At 32.1% G+C, this 24,400-nt stretch overlaps 1 protein-coding gene across 1 annotated transcript in view; it reads left to right on the top strand.

Annotated features, from left to right (window-relative positions):
- Positions 1-24,400, top strand: part of LOC135951090 (uncharacterized) — a 49,701-nt gene that overhangs the window by 11,184 nt on the left and 14,117 nt on the right. The window contains exon 2 of the mRNA XM_065500673.1: positions 14,736-14,839. Coding sequence (XP_065356745.1) covers positions 14,738-14,839 — 102 coding nt within the window. The 5' untranslated portion in view covers positions 14,736-14,737. The remainder of the gene's footprint in view (positions 1-14,735; positions 14,840-24,400) is intronic.

Here is a 24,400-nt window from a genome sequence, read left to right as displayed (position 1 = left end):
TAATGCTGTTGATTGATTATCGTCGTTTATATGTAAATATTTTTGAAATTTTTTATCTCGTTTCTGTATAATTTTTCTAAATTTAAATATTGGTTTTTATTTTATAATTATTTTTTCAAGAATGTCAAAAAAACATTTTTTGATTAACATAATTATCAGTCGGTTCAGAACACCGTATTATAAGTTGTATGTATTAAAATATGAATTCAATTAGGTTGCAATTGTCGATTCTATAAAATTTATTTTAATCAGACACAAATTGATTATGCTAACTAATCTAACAATGCTACGAACCAAATTTCCATTATAAGAATGATTTTACTGCTATAATTCAAGAATATTTGTTAGAGTTATACATTTTCGATAATTAATATAGAATTTTGGATAACTGTACTATATTTTCGTAATTGTAACCATTTCTCAACCAATCCTTTTTCTGTGTGCATATAACAATTTTATGTTTTTCTGTAAGATATTTTTACGGAGAAGATTTTTGTATAAAAAAATTTATTTCGAACTAATTCTTTTTTTGTTTATATAAGTTAATTTTTGGTATTACAAAAAAATAAATCAAGTCAATATCTCAGTTAGATTTAAAAATATGCCATTTTAAAACTCCGTCCTTCAAATATATTGCACTTTTACATATTTTAGTATAAAATGTCAGAACCATTGACTTGTTGTTAAATAAAATATTCCGAATATTTATACAAATTTTTATATCCTTCACCTTCGTGAGAAGGGTATATTGTATAAGTTTGTCATTCCGTTTGTAATTTCCACAATGTAATTTTCCGACCCTATATATATATATATTCTGGATCCTTATAGATATCGGAGTCGATTAAGCCATGTCCATCTGTCTGTCTGTTGAAAACAATTTTCTGAAGACCCCAGATATCTTCGAGATCCAAATCTTCAGTAATTCTGTCAGACATGCTTTCGAGAAGTTTCCGATTTAAAATCAGTTAAATCGGTGCACAAATGGCTGAGATATGAGGAAAAAACCAGGACAACCTCGATTTTTGACCTACATATATCTGGATTACTAAGTCATTAATATAGACAATATGGATATCTAATGATAGATATTTCAAAGACCTTTGCAACGACCTACAATGGGTCAAAATCGGAAAAAATATTTTTTAACCCGAATTTTTTGTTTCACCAAAAAAATAAAAAACAAATAAAAATTTAAAAATAACAATTCGAAAAATTCAAAAAATGAAAAAAATTTTGGAAAAAAAATAAATTTTGTTTACCTAAAAATATTTAAAATTTGTATTTTGAAGTATATTTTGGTAAAGGGTATATAAGATTCGGCACAGCCGAATATAGCTCTCTTACTTGTTTATTATGAAAAAGTGAAATTTGTTTAAAGGACTGAGTCGAAGGTACGCTATTTTGAGCCCCCATAGCGCTGCCCTTTGACAATTTGTAGGGCCCATTTTAATAACTTAAACTGGAATGGTCCTTGGCTATGCCCACGTCAAATCCTGATCGTACCAGCCGTTTAGAGATGCCAGATTTATTTCCAAAAAATATTGATTCTGCCCCACTGTGCATCATGACAACGCTCGGTCATGGAGTGGTTTGAATTGTTGCCTCAACCGCTTTATAGTCCAGACCTTGCGCTCGAAGTCGATCGAAGCAGAATGCTCTCTCTGGGATACGCTTCACTTTGGATAAGAATATCCGATATTGGCTTGATTTGTTCTTGGTCCCAAAAGATGAGCAGTTATTTTGGCTCGGAATCCATATGTAGCCAGATAGATGGGAAAATATATATGGTTACAGTAAACAAGTATATGTTTGTGACAATATGTTGTTCTCAGATTATGATATCATAAAAATGGTTATCACAAGTCACCATATACATGATTGATACAATCATGTGAATCATAAATTAACCATATTATGGTTACCACAATCATATAAATAGTTAATGTGACTATAATATTGTTAAAAAACTTGCAAAAATGTTGAAATGGTTACAGTAAACATGCACAACTATATTTTTTCTCTGCGTGTAGCTAGATTGTCACAGAATCGTATGAGGAACCTTTATACGTATATATACAAAATCAGTATACCCCCTCATATTTTTTGACGGTGGGTATAAAAATTTGAGTTTGAACGTTTAAGTTGCATGAGCTGGTAACAGAAAATCTAAAATTTTTTAAATTGTTTAGCAAAAAACGAACGGATTTGCGATATCTTTTCTGCCGAATACATTTATCGTTTTGAAATGTAAAAAAAAACAATTTGTGGAGACTTACTGCCCTTAGCTCATAGCTGTTCTTTCCATACAATTGTATTTATATCCCTGTAGTATAAATACAATCGTATATGTTAAACCCAGTAACAATTACCAACTAAAGTGAATTGACTTGACTTATGTTTTGTGTAAATTTAGTATTTATTTATTATGTAGTTTGTTGGTATTACTTATGTACTACTCGTATTTCGTATGCTGTTGTTTCGTTCTACTGTTTTCACCAGATACTAAGAAGGGATGAAACTGAAAAAGTGAATTTGACACAGATACTGGTATTTATAGCCATAGTAACAAAACAAACCATTAATATTGTAATACAAAGTATGTAGCACGAACTAACAGCTTTTTTTTTGCTTCTTTGCACTGCTTCTTTTCTACTTTATATGTATGTATGTACTCGTATCGTAGTACTTGTATAAATGTTCTAACGACCACAATTTTTTTTTGTTGTTCTGTAAACTATTATGTATTTTTGTTGTTATTTTTTATTTTTATATCCGCTTGTAATACATACATACAATATTTGTTGTACATACTTATAAATGATTTCCGGGCCAAAAATGTCGGTTATTATTATTATTTCTTTATTTATTATTTATTGCTTGATAATATTTTCAATAGTGAGAATAATTGTTTTTAAGCTGGAAATTGTTTAGGAATTTATCTAAATTTAGATTATCGAAATTACTTGATGACATTGTTGCAATTGAAATTAAATACTTGCAAGTTTAAATATTATTAATTGTGGCAAGTTTTGCAGTTGCTGCATTGGTTGGTAACATTATGTGAATAGATAATTTTTAGGTATTTTTCTGTGAGTTAATTCTTATATTTAGATATATGGCAATATCGGGGTTGATCTGTCATCATAAAGATCGTAAAAATTCGTACTTTTAACTAAACATTTGCTGAGAATATTTTGTAATTGGCCTTTCAATCACCATTTGTTTGTCAGAAGTTTTTGGATAAATAAAGAAAAGCCACCGCCAAACATGGATCTTTCTCCAAGACCTCACAGGTCTGCTCATTATCACACGATCCTCATATATTACACAGCTTTAATTTAATATCAAATGACTTTTTTTTCCTGCACATTAAACATTAGTTTACAACCCAGTAGTTTTGGCAGCTTACTGTTCCGAAATAGTGATTTTAACTGCCATTAGGCAATATTTTTTAAGGACAGAGTTTTAAAATGGCATATTTTTGAATATAATTGAAACATTGACTTGACATTGACATAGTTCGGAATAAATGTGGATCAAATTGTTCGTAATATTTGCAATCCTATTACAATTTTTATACAAATTTTAGTTTTAGAAACTCAATAAATATGTAATAAATCTCTTTATTTATTAACAAAACTCAATAAAATTTTCAAAGTTTTTTAAATTTGTCATTCTAAGGGAATCCCGCAATTCCTAAATATAGGGGCGAAAATCCCAAAAATGGTATGTTTTTACAATTTTGCCCATAGGTTCCACATTTCCTTTGGGCTGGGAAACTAATTTGGGGATAAATAGAGAACACATCAAGGTTTCCAAAGCAGCTTTCGGTTTTCTTATTCCAGCTTTGGGAATTTTGACAGCTGTGGCCCAAAGTTGAAATTTTGATTAAAAAAATAGGTTAAATTCCGAAAGGCGTAGGGGTGACATATTCGAAAAATATGACATGTGTTTTATACCAAAATGTTTACCGTAAAGATTCATTACAGAAAAACATAAAAATTTTATATGTTCTTAAAGAAATTTGTTTTTAATAAAAAAAAGAGTTAAGTCACCATTTCGCCGAAAAAGCACCAATAATATTTGTATACCCTTCACCAAGTGTGGCAAGGGTATATTGTATAAGTTTGTCATTCCGTTTGTAATTTCCACAATATAATTTTCCAACCCTATAAAGTATATATATTCTGGATACTTATAGATAGCGGAGTCGATTAAGCCATGTCTGTCTGTATGTATGTCTGTTGAAATCAACTTTCCGAAGCCCCCAAATAACTTACATACACGATTCATACATCAATATCTCCGGAATTCTTCGGGCTCGTTTGCTATTTAAAATCGAGAAAATCGGTCCACAAGTGGATGAGATATAAGCAAAATACCAGGACCTCGATATTTGACCTATTTTTATACCATTCACCTTCGTAAGAAGGGTATATATAAGTTTGTCATTCCGTTTGTAATTTCTACATTTTTCTTTTCCGACCCTATAAAGTATATATATTCTGGATCCTTATAGATAGCGGAGTCGATTAAGCCATGTCCGTCTGTCTGTCTGTCTGTTGAACTCAATCTGAAGACCCCACATATCTTCCGGATCCAAATCTTCAATAATTCTGTCAGACATGCTTTCGAGAAGGTTGCTATTTAAAATCCAGGATAACCTCGATTTTTGACTTCTTTTTTACCTACATATATCTGGATTACGAAGTCATTAATATAGACAATATGGATATCTAATGATAGATATTTCAAAAACCTTTGCAACGACGTATATAAGACCATAGTAAGTTGGACCTACAATGGGTCAAAATCGGAAAAAAAATTTAACCCAAAATACAAAATTTTTTTTTTTTAAATATAAAAACAAATTAAAATTTAAAAAATTAAAATAACTATTCAAATTAACATTTTTAACAAAAAATTAAAAAAAACAACTTTTGAAAAAAAAAATTTGGTTTACCTAAAAATATTTAAAATTTGTACTTTGAAGTATAATTTGGTGAAGGGTATATAAGATTTGGCACAGCCGAATATAGCTCTCTTACTTGTTGACCTATATCTGGATTACTAAGTCATTAATATAGACAATATGGATATCTAATGATAGATATCTCAAAGAACTTTGCAACGACGTATATAAGACCATAGTAAGTTTGACCCATTGTAGGTCCAAATCGGAAAAAATAATTTTTTTAACCCGAATTTTTTTTTAACCAAATTTTTTTTTCGCTAAATATTAAAAAAAAAATTAAATTTAAAAAAAAAAATATTAAAAAATCAATTTTGGAAAAAACAATTTTTTATCTAAAAATATTTAAAATTTTTATTTTGAAGTATAATATGGTGAAGGGTATATAAGATTCGGCACAGCCGAATATAGCTCTCTTACTTTTTTTAATTGAAAATTGTTTTTTTTTTTTGGATCCATAATTGATATTGCTGTGAAACAAAAAAAATCTAGACCATTTGGTCCAAAAATACGACCTATTTTAAAAAATGCTTGTTTTTCAAAACCTAGCCGAGCGTTTCTAAAAATATAAAAATCTTTGAAATCGGTACGAAGGTACCCGACTTTGAGCCCCATAGCGCCGCCCTGGAACTTTTGTAGGACCTTTTTTAATAACATAAACTGGAATACTCCTTGGATACATACGCCCGCGTCAAATTTTATACCGATCGGAACAGCCGTTTAGAAATGCCAGATTTATTTCCCAAAAAAATTGATTCTGCTGGGAAAGTCAACGTTTTTCGTCTCCTGAATAATCGGTTAAAGCGTTTAAAATGTTTTATATAAACATTTCAATAAATATATGCGAAAATATTTTAATTTACCTCTACTTGTTCAATTTGTTTAGTAATCATTATAACAAAGATATTATCTGAAAACCTGCAAAGGACTTTAACATATGTTAAATTAGTTTGTTGATTCCCTAATGGACAAAATATTCATATTACAAAATAAATTGCCGAATGTGGGACACAATTAATTTGTTAAAGACCGCCCCATGCGGAAGCCCAAACAATAAATTAATTAATTACAAGTATATTTTTCATGTATTCAATTAATTTGTATAAAAGAATACATATATATGTAAATAAATGTATATATGGATGTCAATATTACATAGAAACCATTGAAGCTTTACAAATGTTAATTTGTTATTTAATCATATGGAATTGTTTGTTTTAATTTGAAATTTTCTGGGACTAATGTGACATAATTATAATGGTCCTACATACCGAAGTAAACTATGACTTATTTTAAAGTATTTTGTGTTGGAAATCTTCCCTTATCTTTAAAATGTAATACATTGTTTTAAATAGAAGTATCATATCTTAGGTTAAGACCTAAACTCTCAACTTGTCCAGCATAGATTCCGTCGATCCATACCGATTTACCCCCACCCCCTCCTAGGACAATGCCATGTCCATTCACATGAAAAATTCAGACTAGAATCTTACCACTGCCTCAGTTTCCTTCGCCCTAAGAAACTTTTACAACCTTTAGCCATGATTTTTTCATTGTTCTCCATTTTCTTTTCACTTAATTTTTTCCCCCATTAAAATTATTATTTAAAGGTGAGGGTTTCTTTAATTACAATACTTCTTTTATTAACAAAACTACTGGCAAAAAAAACCTTTTAATGACTTTGTCTATACTTTTAGTAAATAACAAACAAACTTGTTTTTATTATTTTTCCGAAAATAGATTAATGAGGCAATTTGATATTGTTCTCGTTGTGTGCCAGTGATTATTTATGCAAAAAAAATAAAAAAAACGCATATCCAAAATAATTAAATTAACTACGAGGGTTGCTTTAATTATGTTTTGAGACAAGATGTGAAGTGATGTGTGAGAATGAATAAAAGTCATTGGGTATTAAATCAGGATTAAAGAAAACAATGCTAAAAGGTGTCCAAAAATGGAAAGATATAAAAAATAGTTCCCTTTAACAATTTTAAAATTCAAAGCAGTTTCGAGATCTTAACAAATATGTTTCTTAAAACATACACTATAAATCGAATAATGTGCTCTAAATATGCACTAAAGAAATGTACTAAAAAATATAAACTATTCACAAAAATATAGAATTATGAACTGAAACTAGAAAGAAATTATTTTTTAGTGTCAGTTTTTTGTTACCTGTCTATACTTGACAAATATTTATCATAACAATAAATGAAATTTGTTGTCAAGACAAAGTTGTCTTACTCCCTGTCTATACCTGATAAATTTTTATCATGATAAACGTCAAAATCGTTGTCAAGATAAAAAATTATCAGGAATAGTCTTCATTTATTAGTATTATTGCTTCGTTATGACAAAATTGTTAATGCTTTTGCTCAGACAACTTTGTCTTGACAACAAACGTCATTAATTCTTATGATAAATATATGTCAAGTATAGACAGGGGGTAACAAATGTAATTAATACGTTATTGGCATAAGAAATTATTAAGTATAATGTGTGATATCCTTTACTATTATATCTTACTTATGTATAGTGATTTAAAAACTGCTATTAATTATCTCATAATTTTGGTAGTAACCCTCCTTTAATTAATATTGTAGGTAACCAAGTAGTTTATGCTTGTACAAATTTGTTAGTGCCTTTTGATGTAAATACTTATGTAAATTAGATTATTTTATGTTTTGCTACTGCCCACCATTTTAGCTACAGGCCAAATATTTACAGCAAATTATATTATGTACCACCAACCACCGCCTGTTGCTTTTATAATTTCAAAACAAACAAAAAAACCTATGTTCTAAGTAAAAGTAAAATTGTAATAAAAACTGATAAAAATCCAAAAAAAAGAAGAAAAAAGAAAGAAACTGCAAAGAAAAACCTGCTCTTGAGGGGGGAAAAAAGAGCAACAAAAGAAAAAAAAAAGAAAAGTTCACCCTTAAAAAATGCGTAAATTTGTCGTTAACATTGTTACTACAACAACAAATTTGTATGTGCCACATATTAAGAAGTACAGTTAGACTCGTCTCGTTTTTGTGTTTAGTGCTCATGCTATTTATGGTTCCTGGGGGAGATGTGTGTGTTTGAGTGTGGGTGTAAGAGCAGGAATCTGTTGTAAAGTGGAAATTTATCCTTGAATTTTGTTTCTTTTTTAATTTGAAGAGAAAAAACTAACTTTTTTTGTTTGAAATAACTTGATGAGCTAAAGTATATATATGAGATTAAGAACATGGTAAGATATAGACAGACGTAAGAAAAGTTAACAGTTTAGCAGTTTTTATTTAAAGGTAACATTTAGTAATTTTAAAATGTGCCCTATAAAGTTATCCTTACTGTGTCCGCACTAGTGATTTAATCAATCATGGGTCACCACTGGTTAATAACAGAATAACCTGTTTGACGTGTCTTAGGCGGAATTCAATTACCCCTACATAGATGGCAAATACTAGTGTTCTTACAAAAGAACTCTTATGGCGTTTTCTTTTCTGTCATAAATGATGCCTTTATTCTGCCTTTTACCATTCCTTGTGTTCTCTTCTGAGAAAAATGTAGTTTGATAAGCGTATAACGTGTTCTTTTCAAATAATATTGCCCTAAAACCCCGAAAATATGCTACATGTTTCACCCTTAACTCAATATCAAAGGGTTAGAAAGGCAGCACTTTTTAAACAGCTTTTCTTCTTATTGTTTTTTAAATTCGTTTGTGTTAATGAAATAGTTTTTGTTAAATTTCTCTTTTCATTTAATTTTTGCTCTTAATCTCTCATTTTGACTTTAATTAACACTGCACACATAAATTATGCCATTGGCAATGAATGAATTATTACAATTCTTCAGCATTGTATTGTTATAATTATGGCATTACATGAATTAACGCAACAATTTTGAGTATCTTTTTTATAAGGAGTGAGATCGAAAAATTCTTAACACACGTTTTTCATTACATTTTTTAACCCAAGTATTATTTGAATTTTTTTTTGATCAAGTTACCTTTGAAAAACATGTCAGTTATTATGTGTAATGTCAATTATATTAATTTTTTTGTTAATCTGATTAAAATGAGTGACCAGAAAAAAGTGCGTACTGAAATTATTAAATATTTTCAACAAAACCCAACTTGGTCTTACAAAAAGTTGGCCAAGCATACAAAGGTCTGCCGTCAAACTGTTTCCAATGTTATTAAACAGTACCGGGAGAACTTGTCAGTTGATAGAAAACCTGGTTCAGGTAGAAGGAATGGTCCACATGATGTTTCTAAAGCCAAAAAAATAGAACGCATTTTCAAAAGAGCTCCCAACACATCCGGTAGGAAAGCAGCCCGGTTAGCTCAGTGCTCGGACTATTTGGTACGAAAAGTTAAAGCTAATGCAGGTTTAAAAACATACAAGGCTCAAAAAGTTCCTGACAGGAACGCTACTAAAAATTTAGAGGCCAAAAACAGAGCACGGAAATTGAAGTCAAGTTTTATAAAAAAATATTCTTGCTGCATAATGGATGACGAAACGTATGTTCTGGCAGATTTTTCGCAACTTCCAGGTCAAAAATTTTATGTTGCTGATGCTCGAGGGAATGTTGAAGAAAAGTTTAGGACCCAAAAGCAGACAAAATTTCCCAGAAAGTTCTTGGTATGGCAAGCAATATGCAGTTGCGGCAAAAGAAGCCACTCATTTGTTACAACGGGCTCTATAAATACCGAAATTTACATCAAGGAATGTTTACAAAAAAGGCTGCTTCCATTCATAAGACTTCATAATGTGTCCACTTATTTTTGGCCTGACTTGGCATCCTGTCACTATGGCAAACAAGCCCTTGAGTGGTACAAGAACAATAATGTGGTATTTGTACCAAGAGAGGCAAATCCTCCAAACTGCCCGGAGCTAAGGCCAGTGGAGAGATATTGGGCTCTTGTTAAAAGAGAATTGAAGAGTACAAAAAAGGTGTCCAAAAGTGTGGTAGATTTTAAACGGAGATGGACTACATGTTCGAGCAAAGTGACAGAAAGCACTATAAAAACGTTAATGGAAGGGTTTCCGAAAAAGGTTCAAAATTTCATCACTAGTGATTAAAACTATAAAAATAATTTTTTTTGTAAATTGTAATAATAATTTCAATCAAATAAAAAAAAAATTAAAGCTGTAAGTTTAGTGGTTTCTTTTTTATAAACATATATGTATGTTAAGAATTTTTCGATCTCACTCCTTATTCAGTGTGTAATTTATTTAATATGCTTTGTAATTTATTAGAGGTTCTATTGGGACTATTAAATAAGTAGTTTGATTCGCTACTGTAAATGGATTTATAAGTAATACATATTACAACTACAATACTTATTTATAAGCAGTAATTGTTGTACACAGTGGGCGAAATATTTAGTGATTCATAGAAATAACTCTTAACAAAGGAATTGCTTTAAAATATAAACCATATATGACATCAAGATAGAGAACTGAAAGCCTAAAACCTAAGTCTGTTGTCAAAAACCTAATGCTTGAGAATGTATTGCCATATAATTTGTTATTGTATCACACATTTGTGAGAAATGAGAGCAAATTTGTTCGATCATTTTCATTGACATTTCTCTCTCTTTGCATTCTACAGTGAGCCTCAAAAGTGAGTATACATCAAATATTATTTGGTTTTTTTAAGATAATGAAAATCCTAAAATTTATTCATCGATTAAAATTTTAATGTTTAGGTTTGTTGGAGATTGAGTTGAATAATAGATTCGGTTGTGAAAAAAAAGATTTAAGTCGGACTGGTTTTCATGATCCTAAAAAATCAATCACTTTTGAGGCTGTGTGTATGTAGTTATTCAATGATTCTAATCAAATTTAAATTCAAATAGTAATTGTATTTCCAACAATATTTCACAAAATCTAAACGCAATATTGGCTATGAGAGGGTTAAGATTGATGCAATTTTTTTAAGGCAAAAGCATGCCATTTAATTGGAACAAAACCCTCGTCACATCACCAATTAAATAATATGTCATATAAAAAAATTATTTAAATACTAACAGTATTATTTTATTACAGTCTTATTTAAATATTACTCATATAATGATAAATACCAAATTTATTAAAATTCGCTTATATCGGAAAAAATTTAAACATTTTTTTGGAATAATTTCTATATTTGAGCTATGAAATTGTAATCTGTTACTGCGATCTTCAAAGATAAAATATAAACGGATCAAAAACCAAAAGTGCGATATCTACTTAAATAAAAAATTTAACAAAGAATATGCATAAATTCATATAACTAACATAAGTATAAAAGTGGTTCGTGAAAAAAGTCGAAATAAATATTGAAATTTGTGCAACATTGTGAATAATAAAATCTTGCCATTGAAAGTTAGATTTTAATAACAGAAGGACTGGTTTAAAAGGTGCACTAAAAACAAGTTATGTTTTAAATATTACAATACTTTAGAAAAATTATAATTATTTTTGTAAAGTAAAAATATAGTGCCTATTAGAATGACCCTTATTTTTAACTTTGTAGATTCTTGATGCTCCCAAGATTCTCCGATTGTTCTCCGCATAGTAACTTTAATGACTAATTTTGGTTGTAAAAAATTTAAAAAAATTAATTTTTCTCATTTAGGAATCATATATTTTTATACCTTCAAGAGGAAAGTTTGGCATTCTTTGTAATTTCTAAACTTTTAATTTTCCACCCCATAAAGTATATTTATAATAGATAAAGGAGTTGACATAGCCTGTCCTTCTGTCTGTTGAAATCAACTTTCCGTAGCCACCAAATAACTTTCATACATGATTGATATATCAATATATTTAGATTGCTATTTAAATCGAGAAAATCGGCCCACAAATGGCTGAGGTATAAGCGAAAAATCGCGACTACATCGATTTTTTCACCAAATATTTTGTTCAACCAAATTGTTGTGTCACTAAAATTTTTTAAAAAGAAAAAAATTGTTTTTAATAATGCGGGATTTTTTTTAAATTTTTAGCTTTTGTGTTGAAACATTTGTACAATATAAATTTATTCAAAGTATTGGACATTTTCTCATCTTTCTGACAACATATGTATTCCGAGCCAAAAGAACTGTTTATCTTTTGAGGCCAAGAAAGAATCAAGATAATTTCGGATACTCTGTTCTGATGTGAAGCGTATGCCAGAGTTAAGTCTCTCTTATTAACCACTTCATTCTAAATACTTTTTAACATGTATTGCAACATGTGGCCGAGCGTTGTCATGATGGAATATTACCGTTTCATGTGTTCCGCATATTCTGGGCGTTTTTTGGCGAATTTTCGCTTCAAACGAATCAGTTGCGTTCGGTACAGGTTCTTTGTGATGGTCTGGTCAGATGCTCCCACCAAATAGAGAAAAATACCTATAATTTGGCTTTGGTCTCGATTCGGCTGGTTGGCAAGGCTTCTCATATGATCTCTACTTTTCGAATTATTGTAATGGATCCATTTTTCATCGCAAGTATTTATTTGGTGCAAAACTTATTTTATAGCGTTCAAACAGCATTTCAGACATACAAAATCTTCTTTCAAGGTCTCTCAGCTTTAATTCGTATGGTACCCAATTTACTTCCTTTGTATTTATCCTGCTGCTTGCATACGTCTTGAAATTGCTGCTTCAGCAGCTCCCTATGATTTTGCAAGTTCTTGTTGAGTTTGACAACAATCGTCATGGAGTAATTCTTGGCCATCAAACTTTTTTGGCTGACCTGGGCAATATTTTTCTGTCGTGTCAAAATCAACACTTCTGATCCACACAAACCCTCTCTCGCACGTTGAAACCAATGAAACCCATTCACTATAAGCTTTGGTGAGCAATGGGAGTACTTCAGCGGCACTTTTTTCAAATTAAAGAAGTAGAGCAAAAAAAACGTTGTTGTTTACAATATAATGTTCAATAACTAATTGAAAATAAATGACAGATATGACAAAAACCGGGTTCAAACGATACGTCATCGATTGTAAATCCCGCATTTATACCCAATATTAAAAAAAACATTTCAGTGTCTATTTTGTAATACATATTTGCTAATTTAAGATATTGTAATTTTAAATTTCTAGAACATTTATAGACCCTTTCATAACAATTCAATTGTTCTTAGTTTCTAAAATTACTTTAATAAGAATTAATTCCTAGCATTTTGGCTTTCTTCCTATAATTTTGGATTTTATCTCCTTGTAATTGAATTGCACTAACAATTTTTGAGAAATATTTAAATCGTTTATTTGTACTCATGAAAGGAAGCTTTGTCCACACTGTGAGGATGTACAAGAGCACTTAATCACTTTCTTGATAATTTGTTTGACATTCAAATATGTTTTTCCAAAATGCTGGTCTTGGTTAAAGTCTTCGTTCGTAATATCTATTTGTTTCATGTATTAAGCATTGACTAATTTGCAAATAAACTTTGAATTTTAAATTAGCGATAGTAGTCTAAATATTCGGTTAAAATAAAGCCCATAAATATATTACTGTCCCAAATCTTGTTACAATATAACGAGAATTTTGGTATTGAAAAGACATGGCTTTATCGACTCCGCTATCTATAACGATCCAGAATATATATACTTTGTGAGTCGCAAATGAAAAATGTAGAAATTACAAACGGAATGACAAACTTGTATATACCCTTGCCACACATGGTGAAGGATATCAAGTGATATGTTTCCGATTTTATTATATTCTATTAATTGTATCTGTTATACTCATATATTTAATCTAACTATCTCAAAAATAAACAGAAGGTCGGGAAAAAAATTTATATTTTTATAAAAATTTAACCCTAGACTTGGTACAAAATATAGTATTTCCTTGTTTTCTTGTGGAAAAGAAATTGTCTCTTAGGCTTTACGGTTATTATTAACCTTAGGCTACCATTCTAGGGTTAAAAGACTACATACAATCCAACAACTAAATTGACATTCAGACAAACCAATTAAAAACAGATTTTTCATTCCAAAAAGCCTAAGGATATTTTCACAAGGTTGGAGCTAAAAAGATAATACTACATGTATGTATATTTAAATTAAACAACAATTTCAACAAAATATGAATATATTTGCAGTAAACTACTGAACAATGGCAAAAATAAAGTTATAAAGTAGAATTTTTTTTGTTTGTAGTTTGTTTGTAAATGAGAACATAAGAACTTTAACAATTCATTCATTACGCATTGAAAATATTTTATATTTTATATAACATGTTTATATTACACTCACTCTTTTATTCAGACAGACAGAGAGACAGTTAGTCAGTCAGTCGCTCATTCAATCATCCATATTTCATCACTATCACCATCATGCCATCAACAACAGCTGCAGCAGCAACATTATTGTAGTTGTCATTGTTGCTGCTGTTGAAGGCATTTCAAGAGCATTGTTAAACGCAGTAGATTTCATTTAGATGATACAGAGTTGGAATTTATAACAAAAGCATTGATTTTTTATTCTGAAATCTTCTACAGGACTATTTTTTTTTTTTCTGTTTGTTTTTTAATTTTATACCAGTTTATTTTTTATTTTTGTTGTTATTTCGCTGCATTCATTACCACTGCAATGGCCTTGAAAAAGGACCATTATGAAATGGATGTAAGCAGCAACAACAAAAATAAGATGAAAAAAACTGTAAATCCTGTAAATGCGGAAATACTTTTAAAGCATTTAAATCTTATGTGAAAAGTACTTTTATGTTTGTTTCTTTTTTTGTTCCTTGTTATTTGCAAAAGTAATGTTAATAGTTTTCCTTTTTCTATTCATTTTAGAAATGGAAATCATTCCTGAAGGCAGACACTTCCGTTTGGTGCAAGAATCTGAGCTTCCCGAAATATTGGATTATTTAGAACGTTTTTTTCCGGAATCACTAAAGGTAAGAGGAGATTTGTTATAAGTTAAATAGATATTCAGCCCAATTATGAATAAAAAAATTCCACGGGAGTTTGTTCCCCTGGAGTTTTTTCCCATTGAATTTGAATAGGAAAAATGGGAAAACGGAAAAAACTCCCGGGGAATTTTAATTCATAATTGGGCTGATTATTATAGTCACAGCGAAATAATAATTTGCAAGATGCCACTCTCACTATTCTGATTCCGTTTATTTTAAGCCCAACGGACACTGGCTACATAGGTTGGGTTAAATAGGCAGCAACTTCGAATTGACGCACGTGGGTCCTTCAAGGAGAGAGCCATAGTTTCCCAGCTGACAAGTTTCGAGTTATTAAACAAACCATTCCATTCCACGTATGAAGGCATCCAACCTTCTAACGTTCGTTCCTGACAGATCCATTAAGTCGTACAAGAATAATTCGCCTAGACTTTGGTTTTTTAGGTCCGGACAACTTGTGTAGAAGTCGTTATATGGGAGATTTAATCGCTAGCATGCACACAGATCAGACAGTGAGCTGTGATCAGTTCAACTAGGTTCTTTAATCGGTCACATGGAATATTTATCTGTGTTGATGTTCTGCGACTATCATAACTGGACCAAATGGGCCTTGTCCCAACGGAATTCCAACCAGTCGAGTCCAAACTCTCCATGTCGTATTGAGGCTTTCATCTTGGCCAATGAATCTGATAGACCAGTCGATAGTGTGCTGAACTATTAATCTGAGGGTTGCGGGTTCGATTCCCGCCAGAGACTCTGGGTGTTTGTTTAAAAAAAAAAAATAATACAGTTTCCTGGGATATATTGATGTCCTTGTATCCGGAAGAGTCTTACTTAGGAATGCCTCGCCATCTCATATACAGGTGCTCGTCATTTGAGGCCCAGATTAGATGTCGTGGAGAACTTTAGCCATTTCGCGGTCCTTTCCACGGCAGAGATCTCAGCCTAAAGAACACTGGATTGATTCAGTGATCTAAAATACACAATCATATCAGTCTGTGCGATATAGAAGCCACATTCGATTTTGAGCCATCAATGAAGATCTCGAATGGGTTCTTCCGTCAAGTTTTCCATTAGTGATCGACACATTAAAGCAGGGAAAGGCAAAACATGGGCGCGGCGCGCGTTTTTCAGTTACTCTTCTCTTACGTACGTGTGCACACGCATTGTAGAGAAATAAACAACTTTTAATCAGTCTAGCTTGAGAATTCAAACAAGCAGGTTGTGTATCGTTTTTTATCGCACAATTTAAGAATCAGCGTTGTCAGTGAAAAAAAAAATTGACCCAACTTTTAAAGATGTATGATGAACAATATGAGATTTTACATTTTTAATTGGGGAAAAGAGACGAAAGTTTACTGGCAACACCGATTCGTGGTGAGAGCGGAGAGAGTGTATAACTAATACAATCGTAAAATGCAATAGTATAGGTTGCCTTTCCCTGCATTAAAGCCCTTGTCAAAGGTCAAGGAGTGCAGTAGTCAATGTTGCCAGGGAGGTGTCTCAGACAGCTGATTATGGTTGCATGAGCGAAATTCCTTCGGTTGTCAACACCAAAGATTACGAGTCTAATGGCTGCATTAAGAGCGATGCCCCTGAACATAAGACCAACAGGGAGCCAATTTAGCATGGAAAATAGGGCTTTATATGATGTGGTATGGCATAGTAACAAAGTTTGAAGACTCGCCATATTATAGTTCTTCAGATATAGATATAGTAAAAATATTTACTTTGTTTGGAAGGTGTCACGTTCACTATCATGATTCCGCTTAATTGTATGCCAAGGTGTCATGTTCATGATCCAGCTTAATTGTGTTTCAACCGAACTTCAGTTGGGTTTTCAGAGGGCAACAATTGTTTGGTCGCGAATTTGGCAACAGAACATGATAGCTACCAGTTGCCTTAAGTAATACCATTCGGTTGTCAACATTAGTTCGGAATAATAGACCTATTAATTATAAACAATGCTAACAAAGTAATTCACACACTCTCATTTTAATAGTTTTGCCAATATTGGATAATATTTATTACTTTGTATGGGCGAAGCCACGCCTACTATTCTGTCTCCCCCATTTTAATTTCAAGTAAAGAAAATTACAATAAAAGGGCCCGTGCAATGTTTTCAAACACTTTAATTGTTCTCTAGATATTTAATATTTACTTTGTATGGGAGTTGCCATGCCCACTATTCAGATCGCGCCTATTTTATCTAAGCTATATACTATAATAATAAAATAATTCGAGCAAACTTTTGAAACTGTCACTTCAAATTCCTATAGAATATTATTCGTCAATAATAATTTACTTTGTATCGGAGGTGACATGCCCACTTTACTTATCCCGCCCCTTCGTATCTCAGTTAAGTACAATGATAACAAATAGTGCAAAGTTTTATGACTGTCACTTTAATAGTATTCTAGATATTCGAAAATTCATGTTTACTTTGTATTGCGGGTGACACTCCCACTAGTCTGATCCCGCCCAAATTAAATCACTTTTGTCAGTTATTTACTTTTCGATTTGAAATATTGCGGGAATAATTGTCAGTTGCAACGTTTGTACCAAGAAAATTTAATCTCAAAAGATTGCTTAATAATGTCTATATAATTTCTACAACTAATCTAAATACCGAAATATCTTTTAATCCATTTTTTCTTTTTGGTTTATTAATTGCAACTACAATTATTTCCCTATCAATCATTTATAAATAAAGTTTATATGACTATGTATATAAATATTATAAAATTTTTTAATATGTACTATTTGCAAAACTTTACATTTCTTTGGATAACAACATGCGATATTTTTTACACCCAACACAACTTTTTAATTGCTAAAAATAAAAATCAAAAGTTTTCTTTGCCATTCTCTCTCTTATATAGTTTATAAAAAATTAAATATGATGATTAATTGAGGCACTTTTATTTCGCAAGGCAAATAAAGCAACGCAAAAGTTTTTGTTTCTTGCGTCTCCTACAAAATAATAATAAACTTGTACCTTGAAAGCAACAACTACAAAATTTAACAACAAATATTCAACAAAACATAAATGCCACATGTGCAACATGCACACAAAACAGAAAATATTCCGAATAAAATAAATAAAAAAGACACATTAAATGTATCCAACAACTGGTGACAATGTGATGGTGCTGATGTTGATGTTGACGATGGGGGTTTCATGGTACAAGTGCAAATATTTTGTTTTTTTTTTTTCAAATAAACATAAATATTTTACCAGAAATAAAAACAAAAATATACAATTAATAGCAGCAAATAATACAAAGTGCATAATATTTCTATTAAGAGATTAAAATAGAGACAGACAGATCTGCAGAATGTTTGCGTTTTGTTTTATTTTAAGAGGGGATTAACTTATTGTGCTGTGCTACAATGTATCAGGGTATAATTAAGTTTGTAATGTTATATGTAACATGGCAGCCAAGTGGTGTGGAAACTGGATATATTGCGAAAGAATGAAGGTAGATACAATGTTATTTATTCCCAAAGAGGGAAGGATATAGCACATTACCGGAAAGGACTACAGACCAAGAAAGTCTGGTCAATGTCCGGAAAATCCTCATTCCCGGTAACTTCTGCAAGGCACATCACGTTTACCTTAAGGAAAGATATGTGGAAAGAGAAATGGTTATGTCCGCATTATCGAGAGAAGACTTGACAAGTGAGAGTATGTTACGACATTTTTTCTGGATATACAGTGAACTCGCGATAATATGAACACCCCAATATATAAACACTTTTTACTTCCATAGGGTACTCTAAAATATAAACTTGGTGAACTAAGCTGTTCATATTTTAAAGCTTTTTAAAATATGAAGAGCTTTTTTTGTTTTTTTAACGTATTTTATCTATTTACACAGAATTGAAATCTAAATCAACAAAGTAGTGTCTAAATTCTAATTCAACTGCTTAATAATTTTTGGACTTCCCTAGCTGTTGATGGGAATTAGATGCTATTCGCAAATATGAACAATCTTGCAAAAGTGAACTGACCTGGTTTTTTTTTCCATTACCCCACTTGGGGGCATTTGGCTTCCACAAAGCATCTCCATCTTATACGAATTGATGGAGTATTTCCCATCCTAATTATTGGAGTATCGTGCGTCTCCATGTACGGTGTTGCCATTAAATCGATTGTTATTGTTTGTATCAGTTTTAAACGGTTGTTGTTCCGGCTAAGTAGATGATTGGTCTGCTGTAGCGGGTCTTCGGATACATGTATGATGTTGCCATAGGGATTCAATCGATTGTTATTTTTGCCTTGTGTCAGTTTCGTTAATCGGTTGTTTATCCAGCTAAGTAGATGATTGGTCTGCTGTAGCTGGTCTAGGATAATGGTGCTGCCATCTGTCGTTCCCTGTGTATTTGGTGTAGTGATGGGGAACCTTGCTGATCTTTGATTCCTATTTTTTTTCCCAGGGGGTGGGTGGCGGTCTGCCTTACCTTTTTCCATGATGTTATCCTCTTTTCCAGGTGGAGGAGTGGTCAGAGGGCTTCTTGGATGGATTGTTTAGAGGGAGGTTAATTTTAAAAACTCGAAAACCATGATTTAAATTTTTCGTCTTCTGCCAGGGATCGAACCTGGGGTGCTTGGTTTTGTAGGCAAGCACTTTAACCACTACACCATGCCGCCACTCTGACCTGATTTTAATTAGTTCATATTATCGCAAGAGCACTGTATCCTTAATTGTCGTGATCTTTTATTTTGATTTATGGCTTGATCAAAGAATAACGAACTGGACGGGAATATCCTAAAGAGCTGGGCAATTAATTCAAGTTTGGGTTGTGACTAGAGGCATAAGCGAAGATCAGTGGGAACTGCCCTAAATGACGTTGTTCTTACTATCGAGGAAACATTTGACAATATAGAGTGGCATCTTTATGGATATAGAGGATTCCTTTGACAATGTGAATATATCCTCAATAGTCGAGGCCTGGACAAGGAACATGCTGAAGAGCTAGCCAATTAAGTTCGGGAATAAGTATAACAAGGAAGATTGTGATTAGAGGCACACCTTAAGGAGAACGTGTTACATCTATACTTTTTTGAAATCTTGTCGATAATAAAATACTTTTGAGACTCAGTAGAAAGACAAATTTCTTTCACTGATAAGTGATCTAATGAAATAAGTTTTTTGGGTTACATGTGCTGGCAATCATGAAACGATCATCGGCGAACATTATTTACAGCTGTTGGACTGATTCGGCATTGATTTGAATTAAAAATTAAGAAAGAAGTAGTTTTTCACCATGACATTGCACCGCCTCACAAGTGTGTAGTCGGCGTGCCAAAAATCTATAAATTGGGTTTACTAAATGCTATCCCATCCAGCATAATCTCCAGATTACGTCCCCAGCAACTGTTTCTAGTTTCCAAACCTAAAGAAATGGCCCGACAGTGAAATAAACACCCGTTTTCCGAACCTTAAGAAACTCTATTATTTTGAAGGAAAAGAAAAATTGAGAAAACGATGAACTAAATGGAGAATTTGCAGCGGACGGATTATATGGCACCTACACTTAACTTTCACAGAACCTTTAGGATTACAACACCGACAAGAGAGGACTGGGTCGCAAACTCGACCTTCGAGGCAACACGATCTCCGTCTATACTGCCTGTCTCGAAAATATTCTCTGATGAACTATCCGAATTTATGCAAGCGAATTTGGTCGGAGCTGGTATTTGTACAGGCTCAAAAATAATCCGGGAATTAGATCTCGAGATGTCGAACATTGATATCTATATGGACAGCCTTTCATCAATCAACTCTCAACTCCAAAGTTAGTATAGATATGAATGCATCCGGGGAAATGTAATTGCTAATGAATGCACGGCAAATGGGACTTCTATTATATATTATGATTAATGAATTTGCGTTAAAAGTGACGGAACTCAGTTGGTCTACGTTCGCCACTTGTCGAATAGCTAAAATGCTCTGGCACAGAAAATTATTAAGACTCTCTTGGCTGTTGATATAAACTCGATAAGACTTCTTAAATGTATGCTTACTGGGCACTGTATGAATGGACATATATCGTAACGCATAAAATTCCACACGTAACAACTAAAGCCGAAGTTGTTTAGATGAGGAGGAGGAAGAATTTATAAAACACCTTCTATGTGACTGCCAGATATGACAGGAATCCACCAGATTCACAACATTGTTTGGTTTAGGAAAGGTGATTTGTAGTAATTTACATGAATTCTATGTGAAAATTGTTACGCGTGAACCCTTAAATGAGACAAAATCTCCAAATGTATTTACTAAATATGGGTTATACGGGTAGCCCACAATTAGTGAATAAATATCCTAATATCCTGAATTAATACACAGAGAAAACAGATTCTTGGTAGCAACTGAATTTGTTGCCAATCGAATGATTCTACCTTAGTTATCGAATTTCACAGTTGTGGCTACAAAATTTTAAAAGAGGTAACAAAAGTTTGGTTGCTTTAACCGATATTCTTCCTTGTCAACTGACTTTCTGTTGATAGAACCGAAAAATTCTATATGTGCAAACGAATCATTCGATTGGCAACAAATTTGGTTGCTATCACAAATCCGTTTTCTCTGTGTACCTATGTGGTATTTGTATGTCTTAATAATGCGGGATTTTTTCCGTATTTTTTGCTTTTATTTTGAAAAATTTGTACAATATAAATTTACTCTAAGTATTGGCCATTGTTAGCTATGACATTTTCCCATCTTTCTGGCAACATACGGATTCGGAGCCAAAAGAACGGCCAATCTTTTGAGGCTAAGAACGAATCAAGATAATATCGGATACTCTGTTCCAAAGTGAAGCGTATCGGACGGGGAACGGTCTGGACTATAAAGAGGGTGAGTCAAAACTTCCCAACAACTTCATTCTATATAATGGCCGAGCGTTGTCATGATGGAATATTACGGTTTCATGTCTGGCCGATGCCTGCTTCAAACGAATCAGTTGCAGTCGATACATGTTCCCTGTGATAGTCTGGTCAGATCATAATAGATAGAACCCTTTTGCTTCCACCAGGTACAGAGAATTACCTTAGCACCATGAATATGGTGTCCGGGCTTCACATACGATCTCTTACGCTTCGGGTTATCGCAAGTAATGATTCAATGCAAAAGTTATATTCTTTTATAGCGTTCAAGCGTCATTTCGGACATGCAAAATCGTTTTTCAAGGTCTCTCGGCTTCAATTCGTATGGTACCCAATTTCCCTGCTTTTGTATGAATCCTGCTGCTCTCAAACGTTTTGAAATTGTTGTTTTAGTAGCTCCCAATTATTTTGCAAGCTCTTGTTGAGTTTTACAACAATCTTCATGGAGTAATGCCTCCAGTTCTTGGTCTTCAATCTTCTTTGACTGGCCTGGGCTATCTTTGTCATTCGTGTCACCAAAAATCACCACTTCACAATCCATTTCTCGCACCTTGAAACCGATGGTACACATTTACCATAATCTTCGGTGAGCAATCGGTGTGCTTTTTTTTCAAATTAAAGAAGAAAAGCAAAACTTCCCGCATATGACGCTTTGTTGGTACAAAATTCGATATTTTCGAAGCAAAAAGAATTTTGTTGTTTACACTATAATGTTCCATAACTAAGTGAGAATAATTGATAGATATGTCAGTCAAAATGACATAAAAGATACATCATCTATTGAAAATCCCACATTTTTAAATCATACACCCAATAAAATGTAGTATTCTTTCCCACCGTCCAGCGAAAAATTGTATACACGATTTGTTGGATCTATCGGATACTGAATTCTGTAGTCTTGTTACTGGAGTTGGGAGATTTTTCTATAGAATGAAATTAAACAATTTACAAAACGAACCTTTTTAGTTTTCTTATCGTTTCGTTGAATAATAAATTATTTTGGGAATGACTCATCTTTATATCTAACCAATAACATTGATTTAAAATAATTTAGAAATTAGTTGAGTCTTAGCAGCAACCCGTAACTAACATCACAAAATTTTCAAAAACAACGACGGTCATAATTCAGCAAAACTAGCTTATAATCTGCAGAAATACAAAAACAGGCCATAAAAATCACATCACAAACTTTTAATAACCTGTGTACCCACAAGAGAAGAACAAAAAATCAAAACTTGTATGAGTTCTAAACGAAAACTTTTGCAAATTAAATCTGCAGCAAATAAATTCGTTTCCAAATGACGTAACTTGACCAAGTTATTGGGTAATCTGCTGGTGCATATACAAAATCACATTATTATTTACAGTTCAATTTATCAATATAGTTTTTTTTTGAGCAGCCATAAAAAACTCCAAATCATAACGATGCTACACAGTTCAAAAGTTTAAGGTCAAAAATCATCATATTTGCAAATGATGATGGTTGTGGTTGGTTGTTTAGATAAAATAAATTTACATATACCTACATACATATTGAATAACATGAAATTGTTATAGTTTTTTATATTTTTTAATACTTTAATTTAAACATTCAATAAAATCTAATCCAATTTACGAATATGTGCAATATTTCGTATTTATTAACAAATTTGTAGCAACATTGTAGTAACCACAGAAACTCATATTTATTTCCCCTCCCTATTTAGTAGCAGCTACGCCTTTTTTTAAAATTAATTGACTTGTAGTTGTGTTACAAAATGTGCACAACTTTTTTGTTATTTTATTTATCTTTCTTAATTATTTATTTAAAATAATGATTTTTTTATCGTTATGAATTATATAAACGTGACAATAACACGTTTCATACCAGCATTTACCCAGAAGATGAGAAAAATACAAGTGAAGGGGTTTTTAGATTGAAGAGGAAAACAGACGACATATTTACACAAAATTTTATGAAATACACAAATACTCGTGTATCAATAAATGTTGAGGGGGGGACTAACATTTATAGTTTTCTTTTAAACTGGCTGTTGCTGTGTTATGAACGAAATATTGGTATAGAATATTTGTAAGAAAAACATTATCACCCTAACTACAAAAGAAATTTTAAAGACTCATTTCTAAATATTAGAAAGTAGTTTACTATAACAGTCTAATATTGCCTATCACCAAACAGGGCGTAAGTATAGATGTAGTAAGCATTAAGTTCCATTTCAAACCTCTTCAGCTTGTAACTCTTACCGACATACACCCATGCGGTATTTTAAAGCTCACCAATTTGAATTTTCTAGTATCGAAAACGAACTTTGTCGTGTCCGGCTTAACTACCAGTCTCTTGAATTTGCCCTAAAAAAAAAGTTCTCCTAGTACCTATGCCAACATATTGTAACGCCTTTTGCTTTGGTATGGTCAAGTCAGGTTGTGGTAACGTTGACTGGAAACAGCTAAAGTATAAGTGATTTTACTCCCATGCACCACTGTGGTTCCAAATCAAAATCTAGGTGGCCAAATTTATAAAAGTCGGTATCTTCAGAATTTGGAAAAACGAAGTTTTTTCGGAAGCTGTCAATCTGCACTCCTCCAATACAAATGGGTTTTCCAATTGGACATTTCATTTCACTTCTCGACAGAAGCGCCAGAAGTTCAAAACA

The sequence above is a fragment of the Calliphora vicina genome, chromosome 2 (assembly GCF_958450345.1).
Source record: "Calliphora vicina chromosome 2, idCalVici1.1, whole genome shotgun sequence".
NCBI classification, from domain to species: Eukaryota; Metazoa; Arthropoda; class Insecta; order Diptera; family Calliphoridae; genus Calliphora; species Calliphora vicina.
The sequence above is the reverse complement of the archived record's forward strand: the minus strand, read 5'-3'. Positions and strand labels throughout refer to the sequence as shown.